A 17924-nucleotide genomic window follows, 5' to 3' on the forward strand; every position below is an offset into this window, starting at 1 on the left:
TCAACTCAACAGCCCCCTTTACAACTTCCCTTTTGATGTGTTCAGACTCATTAAAGTTTCATTTCTTTCTCTGTTTTCCCTTGGGGAGAGCTGGGGGGAGTTGAGGGGGGCATACACAAAAGTTTGCATCAGACCCGGGGCTGGCAGCTGCAAGAGCAGCTGTGGACAAATGGAGCTTCCATGGGACCAGTGCTGCCCTGACCCCCTCATGGTGAGCAGCACACGGCCCCAGCCCACCCTACAGCAGCACAATGCCTGTGCCATGCCTCCCCATGCTCCCCCCACAGCATCCTCAGCCGTGGCTGTGATGGGGCAGTGGCTCACCCATGTTTCTTTTGTGCCTCAGCAGCTGTTTTAGTGCACTCTTAAAACTTCCCCATTTTAAAATAGCTAACGAGGCACCGACCTAGGCCAATACAAAGTCCTGCAAATGCCTGGCTAATGCTGGGCTCCCCAGCCCTGTAATCTCTGCATCCCCATCACATTTGCAACTCATAAGAACAGCTCACACAAGTTTTTAATTTAGGGGCCAGCTCCTGCACCCCCACATCATGACATACAGCTCCATCATAGCCATAGAACGGGGCTGGATTGGAAGGGACCTCACAGCCCCCCCCGCCCCTCCCTACACGTGTTGGCTGCCCCCCAGCCCAGACTGCCCAGGGATTGGGCATCCACAGCTCTGCACAGCAATGCCAGTGACTCTCCACCACTGGGTAAATCCCCTCTTCTCTAGGCCAAACAGCTTCAGCCCTTCTCCATAGGAGAGATGCTCCACATCTCTGAGTACTGAATCACAGAACCATTATGGTTGGGAAAGACCTCTAAGATCCCCAGGTCCAACACAACTCATCCCACCATGCCCACTGACCACATCCCCAGGCGCCACATTTCCATGTTTCTGGAACACCCCCATCAGTTCCAGTGCCAGTCCACTCTTCCTGAGAAGAAATCATTCCTAATATCCAACCTACTATCATCTTCACGGCCTCCCTCTGGTTTTCCCAGCTCAGAACCCCCAGCCACAAGCACACAAAGGGCAGGGATGCTGCTTACCTGACCACGGGCTGAGGGATGGCCTCGGCGCTGGCTGGGACCTGCACGCCCTTCTCCCACTCCTGGCGCCAGGGGTCTGCCAGCACGTAGTACTCCTCAGGGCTGAGCTGGAACGAGTCAGGGATCTTCATGGCTGTTATCAGGTCCGTGCGGAAAACCTGCAAAGGGAAAACACCAACAGTGGGTGGAGGGCAGGAACTGGGACATGGCCATGGGCAACAGTGTGACAGATGTGCCACGTTGGCCCGACACCGTGATGGGCTGCATTCTCCCAGGTGCTCACAGCAATGGGCTTTCTACCACTTTCGCTGGGGCAAGAGATGCTCCTCTTACTCTTGACATGATAGGAGATGAGAAGCTTTTGCACACCCACAGGCATGCAAGCACAGCCCACCTCGCTGGGTGACCCTGCCCCAGTTTTGGCACTGCAGGTAACTCCAGATGTTACTGGAATCAACAGAAGGCATTTGGAGAGATTTATATGGGAATAGCTGACAGCAACTCCGTCTCCAGAACTGCCGCAGTGGAGAGCATCAGCATCAGAGCATCCCCACAACAAACCTGCAGCTCTGCTGCTCTGGCCACAGCTGGAGCCATGGCTATGGAAAACCAGCCTGGGGTTGGGCGAGGAGTTTGGAGCTGGTATGTTAAGATGGGCTCCCCGCCGCCTGATGGGTTGGTGGAAACACAAAGGCATCGCTGAGCTGCAACGCTATTTCACTTGCTCATTGTCTCCCTCATACCCGAGGGCAAAGCTGAGTTTACAGTCTTGGAAAAAAATTGTTTGCTTAGTGAACAGGAAAATCTCTGGCTAAATGGTGATATAGATGCCTGTGTCCATGCCCACAGCCAAACACGCAGAGGTTTCTCCTGATCCACTAAACCCGCTTGGAGACAGACACAGAGCCCTCCCTGTGACACCCCCCACTCCTGGGCAGGGAATGGGCTCTCTCCCATCTCTCGTTGGGCCCTGCAGAGCCTTCCCCTACTGCACTGTGATGAAAAGCATTCCAAAATAACCCACTGCGGTAAATAAGGCTTTCCTTCCAGGGGACTGCCTGACAGCAACGGTGCAAGCAATCCTGTCTACTGCAGGGTAAAAATAAATCGTAAATGAAAATGGATGGTTTCTCCTTTCTACCATCTGCTATTAGCTGCAATGATGTCAATGATGCCAGCAGCCAGACCGGGACACCACGGATCTCCAAGCACTGCTCCTTCTGCAGAACTGGGACAGACCAGGTGTTTCCTTCAGTGCTGCTTTGCCTGTTTGCAGTGTCGGCCTCAGATCGAGGACTGCTTTGTGAGAGCCACAGTAGATGCCATAGGATGGTTTCACATTTTCAATTCAACGATAACATTCTTTGGAGTGTTTTGGAAACTAAATCAGCTAAGATGCAGGAAACTGGACATTAACTAAGACCACTGAGACTGGGATTTAGGTCAGTTTGTTTAATCCCCAGAGCCTCAGCTGATAACCCAATTAGAGTTAAATACAATAAGCGACCTTTTCTCTGTTGGGACCTCCTGGAACTGTGCAGGTACCTCCATCCCATCGCTGCCCACATCCCTACAAAGCAGATCTGAGCCTCCCAAGCACAGCCCCAGCACATCCCTCAATGAACCAACAGCCTCCATACTGCAGTCACACAGGGGCTCCATGTCTGAATGGTGCTCCATGTCAGAAAGATCAAATTCCTCTAAGCCTCTCAGTGCAACAAATTCCTTGCTACAAGCACCACGGCAACGTTTTGCTATGCTGTCAGTGCATTAAAAAAAAAAAAAAAAAGATTAAGATCAACACTAATTAAGCACGAGGAGTATGCAAGAAGTCATAATCCTCGCAGAGCTGCGTGTTGGTGTACCAGGCAGCAAGAAGAAAACAAGGTCAGCTTGCTGCAGCTCCCTGCTACACAGCAGCACGTGGCCACGCTCCGGTCAGGACACTGCATGCACACCTCACCACTGCACAGCCCTCCCTACAGCTCCTGCCCCCCGCACAGCACAGGCTCTTCCCCAAATCCATCCCTTCTGACTCTTCAGCTCGCATCCCTGAAGAAGCCGAGTTTTAATTTTAAGCCAAATAAGCACGATTGTATCTATTTCCCCAAAGATGATAAGGCGCATCGCGGGCTGGATGTGCAATCTTACCACTTCATTTATTTAGTCCTTCTTGGAAAACAGATAAGCTCGCACTTCCAAAGGCAGCAAGCACGCCAGCACTTTATCACAGCGATGCCTCTGTCTCTTCATGAAGAACTGGAAACGCTCAAATTATTAACTATCAAAGCAGAACACTTTAGAAATGATAGAACGCCAGAGAAATTGTAAAGGAAAGCAGATCAGTTGTCTGGAAATCTCCCAACAGCTAATATGCACAAATTGTAATCTAAATGTCTTTTTGTTTTGAATTGTCTGGGATTAGGGTTGGGAAAAGACTCAATTATTCTACTCAAACTCTTCTGAATTATTTATGAAAACTAAATAAAGGACAAATTGGGCACTGATGAACTGAGGACCTGGCGGTGAAGAGAAAGTTGTGTACCAGAAAACAAGCAATTTTCCCTCAATAGTACTGTTTACTGTTTCCTCCCTCCCATAGGAACCCACAGTTTGTCTCAGCAGCCCGGCTGCCACCTGCCCTGTGCCACAGCCATGCTGCAGGGACTGGTGGGTGCTCACCTCGGTGGCACCTGGAGCCAATGGCAGCACCAAGAGGGACCGAGCAGCCAACTGTCAGACACCATATGGAACCAGCAGTCAAAAATTACAGATGTGAATTACTTCCCTTTGCTTTCATGGTACTATGTGATTCCAATGGCCAGCAAAGCTCTTACATCCAGAAACACCCGGTCAACATGACCACTGGGTTACAGGCTCCTGTAGCTCTTGTTAACTAAGTCAAGTCCTGCCATGCACGTCCCATGGATCTTTGGGAGCACCAGGTACCTCTGGATGATGCTCCTTTGAACAATGTGAAGAAGCCACACCTGCACCTGCCTCCTTCCACGTGCTGCCAAGAGCTGCCCAAATAGCACAACAGCTTCTCCAGGGAATAATCCCATCATGGAGCCCTTCATCTGTCCTCTGCCATGTCCTAAGCTTCACCACTGGGTTCCAGCTGACCTAGAGGGCACCAACCTACACTGCTGGCACACAGGGCAGTGGTGACTTCCCAGAGGGTGACAGGGCCATCATGTCACTTGCTGCCCACTGGCCCCTTATCACCTGCCACTGCCACTTCCTCATCCCTTCAACACACGATGCCGGGCTGGCAGCCCATCTCAGAGGTCCAGAAACATGAGAAATCAATGCAATACAAGAGCCATCACATTACCCAAGGATATATCCATCTTTGTTATTATTTCTGTAGTTCACTGTTGTGAAGCAAAAACCATATTGATCTCTCTCAACTAAAACCAAAGACTACATTAATGAGAAACAACATAACTTCTGATTCTGACATCCTAATTTTTCACTTCGCCTGGCTCCAGAAGGATTCTTGTGACTGCGCCAGCAACCCAAATGTCCCCTCCTGTGACCTGGGGATGCAGCCAGGGCTCAGCTCAATGTGGGGCAGCACTGCACAGAAATCATCCTTCTCCAGTTCTGCATTTCATCTCTGCCCATCAGCCCTGCCTCTGCATCTTTCCACAGCCTCTCTGAGATCCCCATATCGATGTCAAGGTCTTTACACTCGTCTACAAACCTCAATACAGCAATGCATTGAGCTCATCACTGCTCAGCTCCACTTAATGCAAGGACTGTGCTTTTAGAGGCGGCACACAGCGGGGCCAAAGCTGCCACTTACCCCACCAGCCCCACACGCTGACCTGAAAACATCAGATTCACATCCCTTCCTAACTGCTTTCCACTTACATAAGATCAGCTGCTGGGCGAGAGCCAAGAAGCTGAATCTGTTTTGGTCTTTAAATCTAAACTAAAGAAACACTCGTCTAGCACTGCTTTTAATTAGCTATGAGAAGTGCAGCAAGCCCGGGGACCACGCCGGGTTCTGCACAGTGGTGGCAGTCCTTGTACAGGGTCTTGTTTGTGCACATTGATGTTTGTATCCCCCAAAGGTTTTGCAAAAATGAACCTCTCCAAAGTGCTCCACGCTGCAGAGCGCAGCCCTCTCCGACACCCAGCATGTGCAGCAGCATCCCTGTAAGCTCCAGAACAGCACTGGGAGCATTGGGCACCGTTTCTTCTGTGATTGTGCAGCGATGGTTCTCAGCATGAAGCAGTTCTGGAAGCTCAGACAAAAGGTTTTCTTCATTCTGGTTCGATACCACTCTTCCATCATCACCCATTCCACAAGGTCTCACCCATCTCACAGGTCTCTCCTCACAGGGCTCTCTCCTCCCTTCAGCGATGCGATGAGCCCTTCATTCTTTCAAGCAGAAAATTGTTTGCTGTAGCTCATGAGTCACAAGGATTTTGAGAGAAAGAGAAAACAAAGAGAACAATGGGAGCCCTGGGAATATCTTTTGGTTGGACAAACTGTCTTCGTATCAGCTGGAGCTGGCACCTCTGCGGGTCCAGCCCTTGGCTGCCCACCCGGCTCCCTCCCCATCTCATTTCCCAGGCATTCTGTCACACTCTTCTGGTCCATTCCAAAAGGAGCAGAGCAGCAATGTGCAGTAGCAGGGCTCAGAAACGTGGCAGTGCCTGGTGCGTGTCTGTAAGCCGTGATATTATCTGCCTGTGGGGAGAAAAATACTTACTCTCGTGTTCATTTGGGATCCAGGCCGCTATCTCTTAATCTATTCTTGTTTCCTCTTGAAATGCTGAATGTTAAAGACCCAATGAACAAGAGAATTTAAAATAGGAACTAGAAGCATTTTCATCCTGCCCTTCTCAGCATTCAAAAGACAATGGCATTAATCTGTTAGAACCACACTGGCTTGGGAAAAGCGACAAAGGCACCGCAGTCCAACCTTTCAGCAGCAGCATATTTTCTCTTAATTCAGCACAGTAGAAGTACATCCAGCCCTGCCTGGCCATATGGCCTCTTACAAATGTCTTTCTTAAAGCACGGAGAGCCCAGGGACTAAATTCACAGCGCCCTGTAGCAGCATGTACCTACTGCAATGGGAAAAGATTTCAACACAGAGAGAACCAGTGCAATAATAATTGCTTTCTAGAAGGTAAATGATATAAAAATGAGGGTGTTTAAAAAGGGTTAAGTGCTTGTAAAGAGATGGAAAAAGACATCTTTCCCAACACGGAAGTCCTATCTAAAGGAGGGAAGCAGAAAATAATGTAAATTGTATAAATCCACAGTTTCCCCCTCATCCTGAAGACGGCATGCAGCTGCAGTCCTGAGATCCCCAACAGGATGGATCTGAGCGAGAGGGGCAGGGCTGACACTGGGTGAGATGAGCAGCAGCTGCACGGGGAGAGCTGACAGCAGAGCTGTGCCAGGCAGCAGGGCGACCTGGGGCAGCAGGTACCTCTGCCCCCACAAAGCATTCCAGCAGTGCAGCTCGTGGCAGTGCTCTGGATCCCGGATAGTTCAGAAGCTAATGACTAACATCCTGGCTAACGCAGTGACTCAGATGTAGCATCCAAGAGAGTCCCCAGGCCGCTGACGGCTGGGAGCTGCAGGATGTAACCGGCGAGCATCATTACACACTTGCCTTGTTCTTATATCCTCTGCTTAGACACTGACAACTGTTCCCTGTCAGAAACTGGATAGAGGGCTGACGACTGCCATCAAACCTAGCGAGGTTTATGCTCGCATCCCCGCAGCCCTATAGCTGGAGCAGGATTGCACGAGAAGCAAAAATCCATACTTCAGGCACATCTCATCCCTGCTACAGATTCAGCATCAAGAACCAGGAGGAGCTGAGGGCACGTCCTGCACCCTGCTGTCACCAGCAGCATCCCTGCAGCCCACAGAACTGCTTGGGGCAGCAGCACCTTGGGTTGCAGGAACCCCTGCTCCCTCCAGCCCACGTCCAGGGATGAATGAGCCCTAATGAGACAAATGCAATCAGGAGATTAACGCAATCAGGCACTGCAAGGAGCTGCCTCACTCCATCCTCAGCCCCGAGGCTTCCCTGCCAGCAGCCTGGTGGGCATGGGGACGGCTGCCACTTTTGTGAGCTTTCACAGAGCCCAACGTCTGGGACACATCGGGAGAGAGCCCAGGCAGAGCCCTGTGACATGCACAGATAAATATAATCACCCTCCCTGGCAATGGCCACCATCGCGGATGTTTACAAACAGCTCAGTACTTTTCCATGTAAAGAAGCTTGTTTTTCCAGATGCCTCGTATTGGGTGGTTTTTAATGTGCATAGTTAATCCCTTCTCACAGAGTCTTTCATAATAAACATCACCCCCTGACCCAGCTAATAACTATGTAACACTAATGCTTCTGATTTTTTTTTTTATTTTTTTTTTTTTTTATCTCCTGTGCACGTTGCCAGGGGAATGCAGATGGCAGCTCAGCCTCTAGCCCTCTTGCAGGGAAACGGGGACACAACTCTGGGAGGGATAGCAGAAGTTGGGGGTGGTCCCCAGGCTGTCCCCCAACACCACTGTCCCTGCACCCCAAGCTGTGCCTGAGCTGCCTGTGCTGAGGAGCTGGCAGTGCACAGAATGCTGCTTGGATCCTTGCAAAGCCAGAAGCCATGTGCAAATCTGAGTCTAGGCTGGTGTTTGAAACAGCTGCTCCACCCCAAAATGACTGAGGCAGGCTGTATGGCAGGGTGTGATGTCCAATAGCTTCACTGTGCTTTCCTTGTTACCTTTTCCATCCTCAGTATGATTTTCAAGGCACCTGGCTATTTCACGTTAAGCAGAATTGACAGCAGCGTGTTGAGGGTTTTGCTCTTCTCCACATTTGCCATTCCAAACTGGATGCCCACCCAGCTCTGTGCCCAAAAATCTCCCTGCACAAGGCCCTGCAGCACTTCCAATGGACAGAGATGGGCACTGCTGCAGCTCAGCACGAGCACAGCGCGCCCAGGGTGCCAAGACCATAGCAGGACACGAGGCAGTTGGGGATGGTTTGGAAGATACTACTGTAGGGGAAATCCACAAACCAACGCTCACTGAGGAGACCTCCACACCACTGCTGTGTGTCCTGGGCCGTGCCGATGATGCCCAGCCAAGCCCTTGGCTTCCACCTGGAGTTGAACCCGATTGGCACTGCACCCAGCAACCACAGGGAAGATGCAAGATGGGGAATTCCAGCTGAGATCCAGACGGCTCACATCTGCTCCGGTTCCCACTGAACTTTTATAGTTGGTTTGTCAGCTTGAGCGTCCTGGCCCAACTCCAGTGTGAGGCACTGCGTGTTGCCTTCCCCAGGTCCCCGCGGTTCCATCCAATGCTAATGTGCTGCTGTGGATCACTCTGCCCCAACTGTTACATGAACAGTTCTCCAGCATTGCACTGCCAAGCTTTGCTCCACTTTGCTTGCTCCAGGGCTGCATGCTCTGAACCCGGTCCTCTCAGGCCCTAATGTCCTGCTGGGTGCCCTGGACACAGCCCAGTAACATCCCCAGTGTGCACACCTGCCTCACCCCCATCCTTAGTGCCATCTCATGGAGGGGTGGTGGTGTCTCAGCAGGAGGAGATGCCCCAGACACTGTCTCTGTACCTGGGGCTCAGCTCACAGACCCCCCCCATCACTCATTCTGAGAGACACAGTGATAAGCACAAAGCAACATTCCCAGCTGTCAGCAGGCAGTGACACCTGAACCAGGCTCTTTGTTCACTGGAGAGTTCCCAAGTACCTCAGCAATCACATCAGCTCCTTAGTCCTTAAGGCACAAGCAACCTGGGCTTTTTAAGCCCCTGTCCACTGCCAACACATTAGATACATCAGTGTAAATGTGTCAGTGATAAAAACTAAGTGCAGCTGTAACTCAGGCAGTGACCACAGGAAAACCTCAATCTCTGCTCAGCTCAAAGCAAAGGGGGGATGTTACAAAGGTCTGTGCTCACTGGGTCACAGCCCCAGGAGCAGCACAGTGCAGCAGCTTGAGGCAGGATTTACAGCCTGCATTCAGGGAAGCTGCACCCCTGCCAGCTCCACCTTCAGCTAAACTTAGCTCTGTTTGGACACTGGTCTGGATGGAAATGTGTGAGCAATGTCACTCTGGCTTTGCTCACATTGTTCTGGGAATGAAGATGACTGCCACTAAGCAGAGCAGTTGCTACAACAACAGCTCGTGTTCAGTATAGTTTCTATGCCTATTAGAAACAGAGCTGGGAGCCATGCAAGGGCAGCAAGGCACGGCCACAGGGCACCAGTGGGCACCGAGCCTGGGACGTCAGCATAGGGCCACCTCCAAACCTCATCTGCATGAACAGGGTCCCTCTGAGAACCAGGAGATCAGGTCCCGGGCAGCGCCTCACACCGCATACCTCAGAGGGCTTCTTCTCCTTCTGCCGGGACCAGCTGGATTTGGTGTTGGGGATTTTGGAGCATCTGGACGCGGACGTGGTGTGACCTGCAAGAAGGCAGAAGAGATGTTACCCAACAAAGAGACCAAGTTCTGTCTGCGTCACTGTCTATGTCACTGCTGCCCCTACAGCCCCAAGCCAACCCTGGACAATGCTAGCAGGTGATAAACCCGAGTGTGGCATTACAGCTGTGCACATCTCAGGGTGCTTCACCAGAACAGATTAGCATCGCTTTCCTGATGCTACAGATGATGAAGCAGAGCCCCTCAAACTTAAGAAAACTGTTCTCAAGAGAAGACATCAGAACTGCCCAAAGCCATAAGAACAAATGGCTTCCATCAGGGAGTAAGCCAGGGATTAACACTCCTGAAATCAGGGATCTCCTGGAATCACCACTCAGGGAGGAGAGATTGAACTGTTCCAGCATGGATGCTCCAAGTGAAGGCCATGAACCACTCAAGGACTTCAGACTCTGGCAAAAAAATATTGACCACAAGTATAAAACTTCCTCGCCAGCAGCAGGATCAGTAACTTCCATACTGTGTGCAGCTCAGCAGCCCCCTCTGCACCCGACAGCACACATCAGTAGTAGGAGAGTATTTGCTGTGGGATTTGGGATTGCTTTACTCTGAGATCATTATGAATGGACTCTCATCGTCCTGACTCGTGCAGTACTACCACTGCTGCCACCACCTCCATGAGGCAATGGCTGCTGAAGCCTGAAATGCAATGGGAGCTCTGTTATTAATTACTATTTCCAGCTCACCTGTGTTACTATTACTACTACTGCCAGCATCAAGAAAAAAAGCTGTTTGCATTTGGTGACAGTAAAAGATAAACTAATTGCTGGTGGCATCTTCTGTACAACTGGATCCCGCCAGATGCATAACAGTATTTTGGGAGCACACCAAATTGGCTGTCAATAGGTCTATTGAGCACTGCTTTTCCCAGTGGAGGGCTAAACCACACCGTGCCTATAAGCCAATGCCAAACCAGTGCCACGTGGCACTGCAATTACACAGGCTTGGATCACCACTACCACCATGTCTCCTGGGCAAAGGCACAGCAAAGAGGTCACCCTTCTGTTTACAGTTATCCTGCAGGAGAGCATTTGTCAACAGCTTCACTATCATCTGCAGCACAAGTATCAAAGTCCAACAGAGATAAGGGCACAATGTTTTATGCCATGACTAAAGATGCCTCAACCCCCAACGTGGTTCAGCGGTGCTGCTGCAGCGGGCAAAGCCCTGCAATAAGTGGGAGAGGAAAGCACTCTATTTATAGCCAAAATTCAGCACATTTGCACATGTTTATTGTTGAGCACATGCTTCTGCACTCCGCCGAATGAGGATGAAGTGAGGTATGTGCTTGACAGCAAGCGTGGGCTTGCAAGCTTTGCTGGCTTGAGCCCTGTCCCTTTTCCCACATCCCTCCTCAGCTCACAGGAAGGGAACAGGAAGGCTTGGGCTTCACCCTGACCCCAGCAGAAGCCTCCCAGCACAGCTCAGCTGGGGCTGATGGGGCTCACAGCACAGCTCCCTGCATGAGTGGGGGACTTCCAGCAGAACAAGGAGCCCACAGCCCGACATCTCCATTGCTATTGGCTTCTGCTGTACATCCTTGCTGCATTTCTGACAAACCCAACCCCACGTGCAACTCATTGTGAAGCAAATCTCCAGCAAATGGAGCAAACACAGCTTCCTCAGCTCTTTACAAAGTAATTATTCCAACGCTTTCCCTCCTGGAGGTGAACCACTTCAGTTATCTCGCCCAAAGTCTCAAATTAAAGGTCTTACTGTCAGTGGTGTCTGAGTTATCACTGCTGATCGAGTACTTCCGTCGTTTTTCTTCCATCTGCAATAAAAAAGAACAGCACGTTACGCCCCATGCCCAGACCCCCTCTCTGCACCCCCACCTGCCTGCCCTGGGTGCCATCCCCCAACAGGGCACCCAGAGCTCCAAGAAGGACATGCAAAATCCCCTCTAGGTTTTTATTTATCAGCACATGGTTGCACTTCTTCCCCAGCTCTCCCTGCTCCCAGGCAGTGCAGTGAACATACACTGACTGCTCAGAGCAGTGCTCTACAGCACACACAGCCCCAGGGCCCTGTGTAGCTCCACAATGTGTGATGCCCCATGAGGCTGCAGGGCTGGAGGCTGTGCCCAGAACTACCAGGCTGTGGCTGTGGGAAGTGCACGGCTACAGGAATGGAAACTCTGTACATTCTTCATATTTCTGCAGGGGAAGTCCATGCAGTACTGAGTTCAAGAGGACCCCTGTGTGCAATGAGCCTGGGGTTTTACCCTCTGAGTCATCTTCCCACTCGGGCTGCACTGACTTCTTTTAAGAGCTGTGATGTATCCGCAGACTGAAGCATGCTTCCCGCAGCCTGGACCTCCTCCAGCACCGCTGGGCAACCCCCAGCTGCTGCCACTGCACCTCCGGGGTGAGATGGGCACAGGGCACCAAGGCAGCGCTGCAGGGGGCTCAGAACAAGGCAGGCATGCCTCAGAGCAGCACTCCCTCTACCTGGGAACTGAGCAGGCAGAGCTGAAGGGGAAGCACCTGTGTGAGCACCTGTGTTAGCAGGTGCTTGGAAAAAAAGGAAAAAGAAAAAAAAGAAAAAGGAGGAAAAAAAGAAAATGAAAGCAAAGGTTTTCACTTGTGAAGAGCTTGGTTTCTCAGGGATCAGCAGATGGTGATCAGCGCAGCCCCACCTCCAGGGCTCTGATGGAGCACTACGCATGGACCACCCTGCTGAGAGCTACCAACACCTGCAGGCACCAACCCCGTGGAATCCTCCCTGGTGCCTTCTGTAAGAACATCCTGTAAGAACCTGAGGCACAGAGACTCTGTGCTCCAGGGGAAGGACACAACTGTCCTGTGTGGTTCAGCAGCAGCACACCACACACACCAGGAGTTCCACTTGGGCACAGTTCCCCACTGCTCACACGAGGCCCACACAGCACCTGTACCCAACGATCTGTACACTGTGTTTTACCATACCAATAGAAGGGATACCATACCAACAGAAGAAGCACCACCATAAACATTTTAACTACTGGGGCTGCCGTAAGGCATTGCCCTGTCAAAACACCATTAGAAACGTTTCTTGAGAATATGGCAATGCTGATACATTCCTCCAGTGATTCCCAGGTTAGCAGCTGTTATTAAACCAGCTGTGTTCCAAGCAGCCATTAGGTTTTGCTTGGGGAAGAGGATATTGATGGCAGATTTACCTGTAGCTTGCTTTCTTTCAGTGGAAATGCTACCTGAATCTTGGCTCCCACTGGCCGGCTCCTGGAGCACAGTGATGGAGCTGTGCTTACTGATCCATGGAGCTGCCCAACACTGACAGCCCATAAACCAACACCAACAGGGAAAAGAACCACCTGAGCTGGAGCACAGGAATGCTACTGAAGCCCAAAGACGTTTCCAGTTCTCCCATCTTTGGCTTTATAGCAAGACAGCACCATCAGCATCACCGCCCTGCTATGCATCCTCTGTGCCCAGCACAGGGGTCAGGGCTGGGGCTGCTTGTGGCCATGGGGTGTTTGTGGGATGAGTTTGTACTCACATGCAGAAGTGGTTCAACACCACAGGTTAAATTGTGGCTCTATTTCAACAAATTATTTTTGCCCCAGTGTGACAGGAATCAAGAGAGCATCCTCTGAACTAAACTGCATTTCAATTGCTCTGAATGAAACCCCTGACTGAGCCAAGTATGGGCATCTCTGAACACAGCAGCACCAAAAAGGCAGCCCTAGCCCGGGCAGGGGACAGCACACAGCAGCACCAACCGCCTGCAGGAAGGGAAACAAGGTACAAAACACAAAGGACGGGCAGACCTTTCAGAAAGTAACTTCCAGGACGCAGTTTCCTGAAGAACTCATCTTCCAGAGCCCACCAAACAGTAGTAAACTGCGGTACTTAACAGAGGAATTTACTGTAGAAAAAGGGTAATTGGGCAATTTCCCCACCTGGAGCTCAGGGCTATAAAGTCTGATGGTGGCTGGGCACCCTGCTGGCACCCCTCCATCCCCGCTGCTTGCATCCTCGCATCCCAGCCCTCGCACCCCCGGAGCTCTCTCTGCCCATTCCTCCCCCCCCCAGCCTCCAACTCTGGGCTCAGCCCAGCCGGTGTGTTACAGAGCCATTCAAAGTCTCCACAAAACGCAGTGCATTGCTCCAAAATTAATCCTCCGTTTACATTAGGAGCTAATTTCACCTTTAACTGACCCGTTCCCCACATGGCATCATTATTAAAGTCATAAACAAATACCAAAAAAATTTGTAATACTTTGAAAAGGTCGCTCTTAGGTCAAACTTGGCCCAAACTCTGGCTTTTACAGAGCCAGAAACCAGGAGAAAGGCTTCTATGTATGCTCGCTTAAAAGATTCAAATAGAAACAGATGTGGGTTTCTTTTATAAACAAATGAACATCCCCCTGAAGTGTCTGCAACTCGACTGGACTGCGCCAATGCCTGCAAACCCGAAAACCGGACTGATTGTGAACTAACACATGCTCAGCATCGCCTTTGTTAAGCTGAAAAAGGCAAATAAATGCAAAACCGAGGAACGCGATGGCCAGCCATCAGCTTAAACAAATTTAAATCGGCAGGACCTGGGGCGAAACAGCCGCGGGATGGGCAACGGAGTGGGGGTGGACGGCGGATGGGGATGCTGCCATACCCCGTTCCGCTGCATCGAGCATCCCTGCCGGAGGAAGCGCCGGTGTGAAGTATCCCCATCGCCGCTATGGGACGAGGGCGAGTTCTCGGGGATGCGGTTTTGCCCGGCCCACGGGAATAGAGGAGCAGAGAAGTGGAGGCAGACTCAGAAGCACCTGCCCAAAGCCTGAGCTCCTGTCCTGCCGTTCCCCAGGTCCCACGTAACCAGGAAAGGGCTCAGGCCGTCTCCTCGCCCTCTGCCAGCCCCTTCGCTCAGGGAACCGCGGAGGTTTCCCAGCTCCCTGTGAGCTCCTCGCCCTGTGCATCACACGTGCGTTCGGGGATTCCCGGTGGCACCGCGTGCGGCGGCCCTTTAGGTCACCGAGGGAACGGTTCTGAACTGGGACAAGAGAAATTCGCACAGGTTTGCCGCTTCTACGGGGAACACAGCACAGAAATCCGCACAAACGGCAGGAAAAGCAGGGCTCGGCCATCGGCTCGTGACAGCGCTCCGGGACGCGCCGCGCTCCCCGCACGACGACCTCCGCTCGGTGACAGTTGAGCAACAACAGCGGCTGAGATATGCGCTGTGTTTGCGAGCTGCAATGAGACTGCAGAAAACCACTTCCCTGTTTGTTCCTCCGGCACAGAAATAGGAACACAAACAGAAAATAGTGCCCCCAGCGGCACGCGCACCCGCCCGGCTCCGGACCGCCGCGTCCCGGCGCATCCCGGTGCGCCCCGGCGTGTCCCGGCGAGGGGGTTGGGGGGAGGGAGGGGGGCACGGAGCCACGGGGCGGCCCCCGGCGCTCCCCCCGCGTTAACCATTTCCCGGCTCTGTCGAGGAAAGCAGCGCGTTGTTAGAAAGCTGCTCACGGAGGAGTGGAGGGGGGACGGTGGGAAGCTCCCAACCCCGCTCCGCTGTCCTGGTGGCGCTGCCTTTTCTCATCACCGACCGGGGAGCTCCGAACGGCCCCACTTCCCCGACGGCACGACGTACTTTCCGAGCGGGGATGCCCCCGCAGCGTGCCCACAGCCCAGCAGGACGTGTGGGCTCGCAGTCCCGCGCCTGGGGCGGGGGGAGCAGCGCTGCTCCGTCCCGAACCCTCCGGGGAGCGCAGCGCAGCCCCGGGCAGCCCGAAGCCGGCAGCGGCGCATGGAGGGGTGCGGGTTAAGGGCTGCCGGCACAGCCCCGCGCCCAGGTGGAGCCGCCCCTCGCTCCAGCTGCGCCGCTGTCTCGGTTCCTAGGGGCACCATTTAATCTCATTTAAATTTAAATGAAAACAAGCCCTCGTTTACTTCCTGTGCTTTGCCATTTTTTGCCCCAAATCTAGCAGGGGATTTTCTTTTTTTCTAACTTTATTACTCACATTTCTAACTTTCCTTTCCTGACTTGTTACCCTCTCATTACCCATTCTGTCTGCAGCGTGTCCCGACACAGCACCGACAATCAGCCGGGCCATCCCCATCCCGCTTCTCCGGAGCACCGCACGGGGCTGAGGCGCACCGGAGCCCCCCGCACCAAACCCCGCACTCAGTGCCCCGCGCCGGCCCTGTGGCCGCCGTGTGTGCGGGGCCACCTGCCCGACTTTCCGAACTCGGTGCCCAAACCCCATCGGCAGCCACATGAATTTCATCTCCCCGCTTAGAAATCTCGCACGTCCCCTTCCCGCTCTGTGCTCCAAGGCTTCATTTTTAGAGATCAGCCTCAATTTTCCTAAGGAAAACAAACGTAACCTTTGATGTAACCTTTCTGCGAGCTATTTTTGCTCCTATCTCGAGCTTATTTTAACCTCGGTAGCCAATAAATGCTTAAAGGTCAAACCCCGTTCCTACGATCTCCTCTCACCCCCGGGGGAAAGCCGGAGCTCGCTGACTTTTCCCAAGCAAACCCCCTCCCTCCTGACCGTCCCAACGCCCCTAACTCAACATCGCTCATTGCAGTGCGGGGGGGGAAGGGGAGAACGACACGAGCTCAGGGTTTTTCCTCCAGATGCCTTCAGCCCCTTCCTCGCTCCGCAAGCGCTCGGGGTTCACAGCTATAAGGGTTATTCCCACCCCACCCCCCCGATGGCGGCAGGTGGGGAAGGGGCCGGGCGGCCCCGGGGGCGGCGGAGCGCTGGGGCGGGCGGGTGAGGGGGGGGGCAGGAGGCGGCCGCCACGCCCCCGATCCCCGCGCCGCCGGGCACAGCCCCTGCGGCCCCCCCTCGGAGCTTCCTACCCCCCCCTCCCCCGCCCCCGGTAACGCGCAGAGCCCCCTGGAAACGCGGAGCGCGGTCCGTCCGCACAACCGTTGCCGCAGTCATTAATTTCGGAGGAATACAAGGGGAGGGGTGGCGGGGGGGGAAGGAAAAAAAAAAAAAAGGAAGAAAAAGCTGCGGGGCGAACCTGGAAAAGTTCGTGTTTACATCCCCGCCGCTCTCGCCTCGCGCACTTTAAAACCGGGGAAGGGACCAACATGCGCAATCCGCCCCCTGGAAATGCCGCACATCCCCCAGCCGGGAGGAGAGAGACGAGTAAATAAATAAATAAATAGAGGAGATAGGAAAATAAATAATTAAAAAAAAAAAAAAAAAAGCGAAGCGCTGCGAAATGCCCCCCCCACAACATCAACCTCTACCCCCCCCCCCCCCATCCCTTCCCATCCGCCTCCCCCCGCGCAGCCTCACCTTTGCCGGAGCAGCGTCCGCGGAGAGTTGCGCCTGGCAGCGGGGGGCGGCGGGGAGGGGCGGGGCGGGTGGGATGGGGACGGGGACGGGATGGGGATGCGCAGAGCCCCTCACGCCGCTGTCATCGCCGCCGTCCCGGCCCTGCTCAGGGGCGGCCGCCCGGGAACTCCATGGCTGCTCCCAGCCGAGATGGCCGCTCGCAGCGCGGCCCGCCGAGCCCTGCCCGCCCGCCGCGGGTGCTCTCTGTTGGGTTTTTTTTCACCCCGCACTTCCTCAGGATCTCCTCGCCCCGCCGCTCGGGCTCCGGGAGGAGGGAGGCGGAGAAGCCACTTTCGGAGCGGGGCCGGATAATGGTGCTGCCGCTCCCCCCAACCCCCCACCCTCCCCTCCCTCCCGCCCCAAATCTTCCCCCTTAATTTCTTCCCCCCCCCTCTCCGGGGCTCCGCGCGGGGCCAGGTGTCTCCGCTCCCCGCTCAGCCCCCGCCGGGCCGCGGGGGCCCCATGGCTGCGGCCGGAGCCCCGCGCTGCCCGCACCGCCCCGCGTCCCGTTCGCGGCCGCCCCGCACACACCCCCCGCTCACTCTTTACCTCCTCTCCCCCCCCGCCCTCCCCCTTCCTTCCCCGCTCCACTCCCCCTCTCCCGGTTACGCACAGGCGTACACACGGGGCTGCTGCTGCAACCTTAAAAAAAAAAAAAAAAAAAAAAAAAAAGGCTTATACTTAAAAAAAAAAAAAAAACCCTTTTGGCGCCATATTAATGACGTACTTAAAATTTGCCATTTCTCCTGCGTCAAAAAGACAGTTCTTGCCCGGCGCGGAGCGGGCGGGGGCGGCAGCGTGGAGCTGTTCTCCCCCCCATCAACACAACGCAACACTTCGCAATGCGTGGCCGAGTTCCGCGGGTGCGGAGCGGTGCGGAGCGGGGCACGGCTGGGGCAGCGGAGCTGCGGCACGGCACCCCTGGGGGGAGTAGCGCTGCGTTGCGCGGTGCCCCCGGAGGTGCGGAGCGGTGAAGCCCGGGGGGTTTGGGCTGCCCCCATAGCGTGGGGGGGGGGGGAAGTTGTTTAGAGATGGAAGCGGGGAGCCTGGATGGAGCGGTCCGTGG

The 17924-nt window shown here is 53.9% G+C and overlaps 1 protein-coding gene across 4 annotated transcripts in view; it reads right to left on the reverse strand.

Annotated features, from left to right (window-relative positions):
• JADE2 (jade family PHD finger 2) overlaps positions 1-17219 on the reverse strand; it is a 54795-nt gene extending 37576 nt beyond the window's left edge. Inside the window, exons 1-4 of one of the 4 annotated variants that reach the window (XM_085236304.1) lie at positions 16820-17219; positions 11275-11332; positions 9440-9525; positions 1057-1214 (exon numbers count right to left, since the gene is read on the reverse strand). In XM_085236304.1, coding sequence (XP_085092430.1) covers positions 1057-1214; positions 9440-9525; positions 11275-11332 — 302 coding nt within the window. In that variant the 5' untranslated portion in view covers positions 16820-17219. Of the gene's footprint in view, positions 1-1056; positions 1215-3207; positions 3315-9439; positions 9526-11274; positions 11333-16538; positions 16674-16819 lie in introns of those variants that run through there. The other 3 variants (XM_085236303.1, XM_085236302.1, XM_085236305.1) reach the window with 3 other exon arrangements.
• Between the last annotated feature and the right edge of the window lie 705 nt (positions 17220-17924).

Source organism: Meleagris gallopavo, chromosome 15 (genome assembly GCF_905368555.1).
Source record: "Meleagris gallopavo chromosome 15, MGAL_WU_HG_1.1, whole genome shotgun sequence".
Classification (NCBI taxonomy): Eukaryota; Metazoa; Chordata; class Aves; order Galliformes; family Phasianidae; genus Meleagris; species Meleagris gallopavo.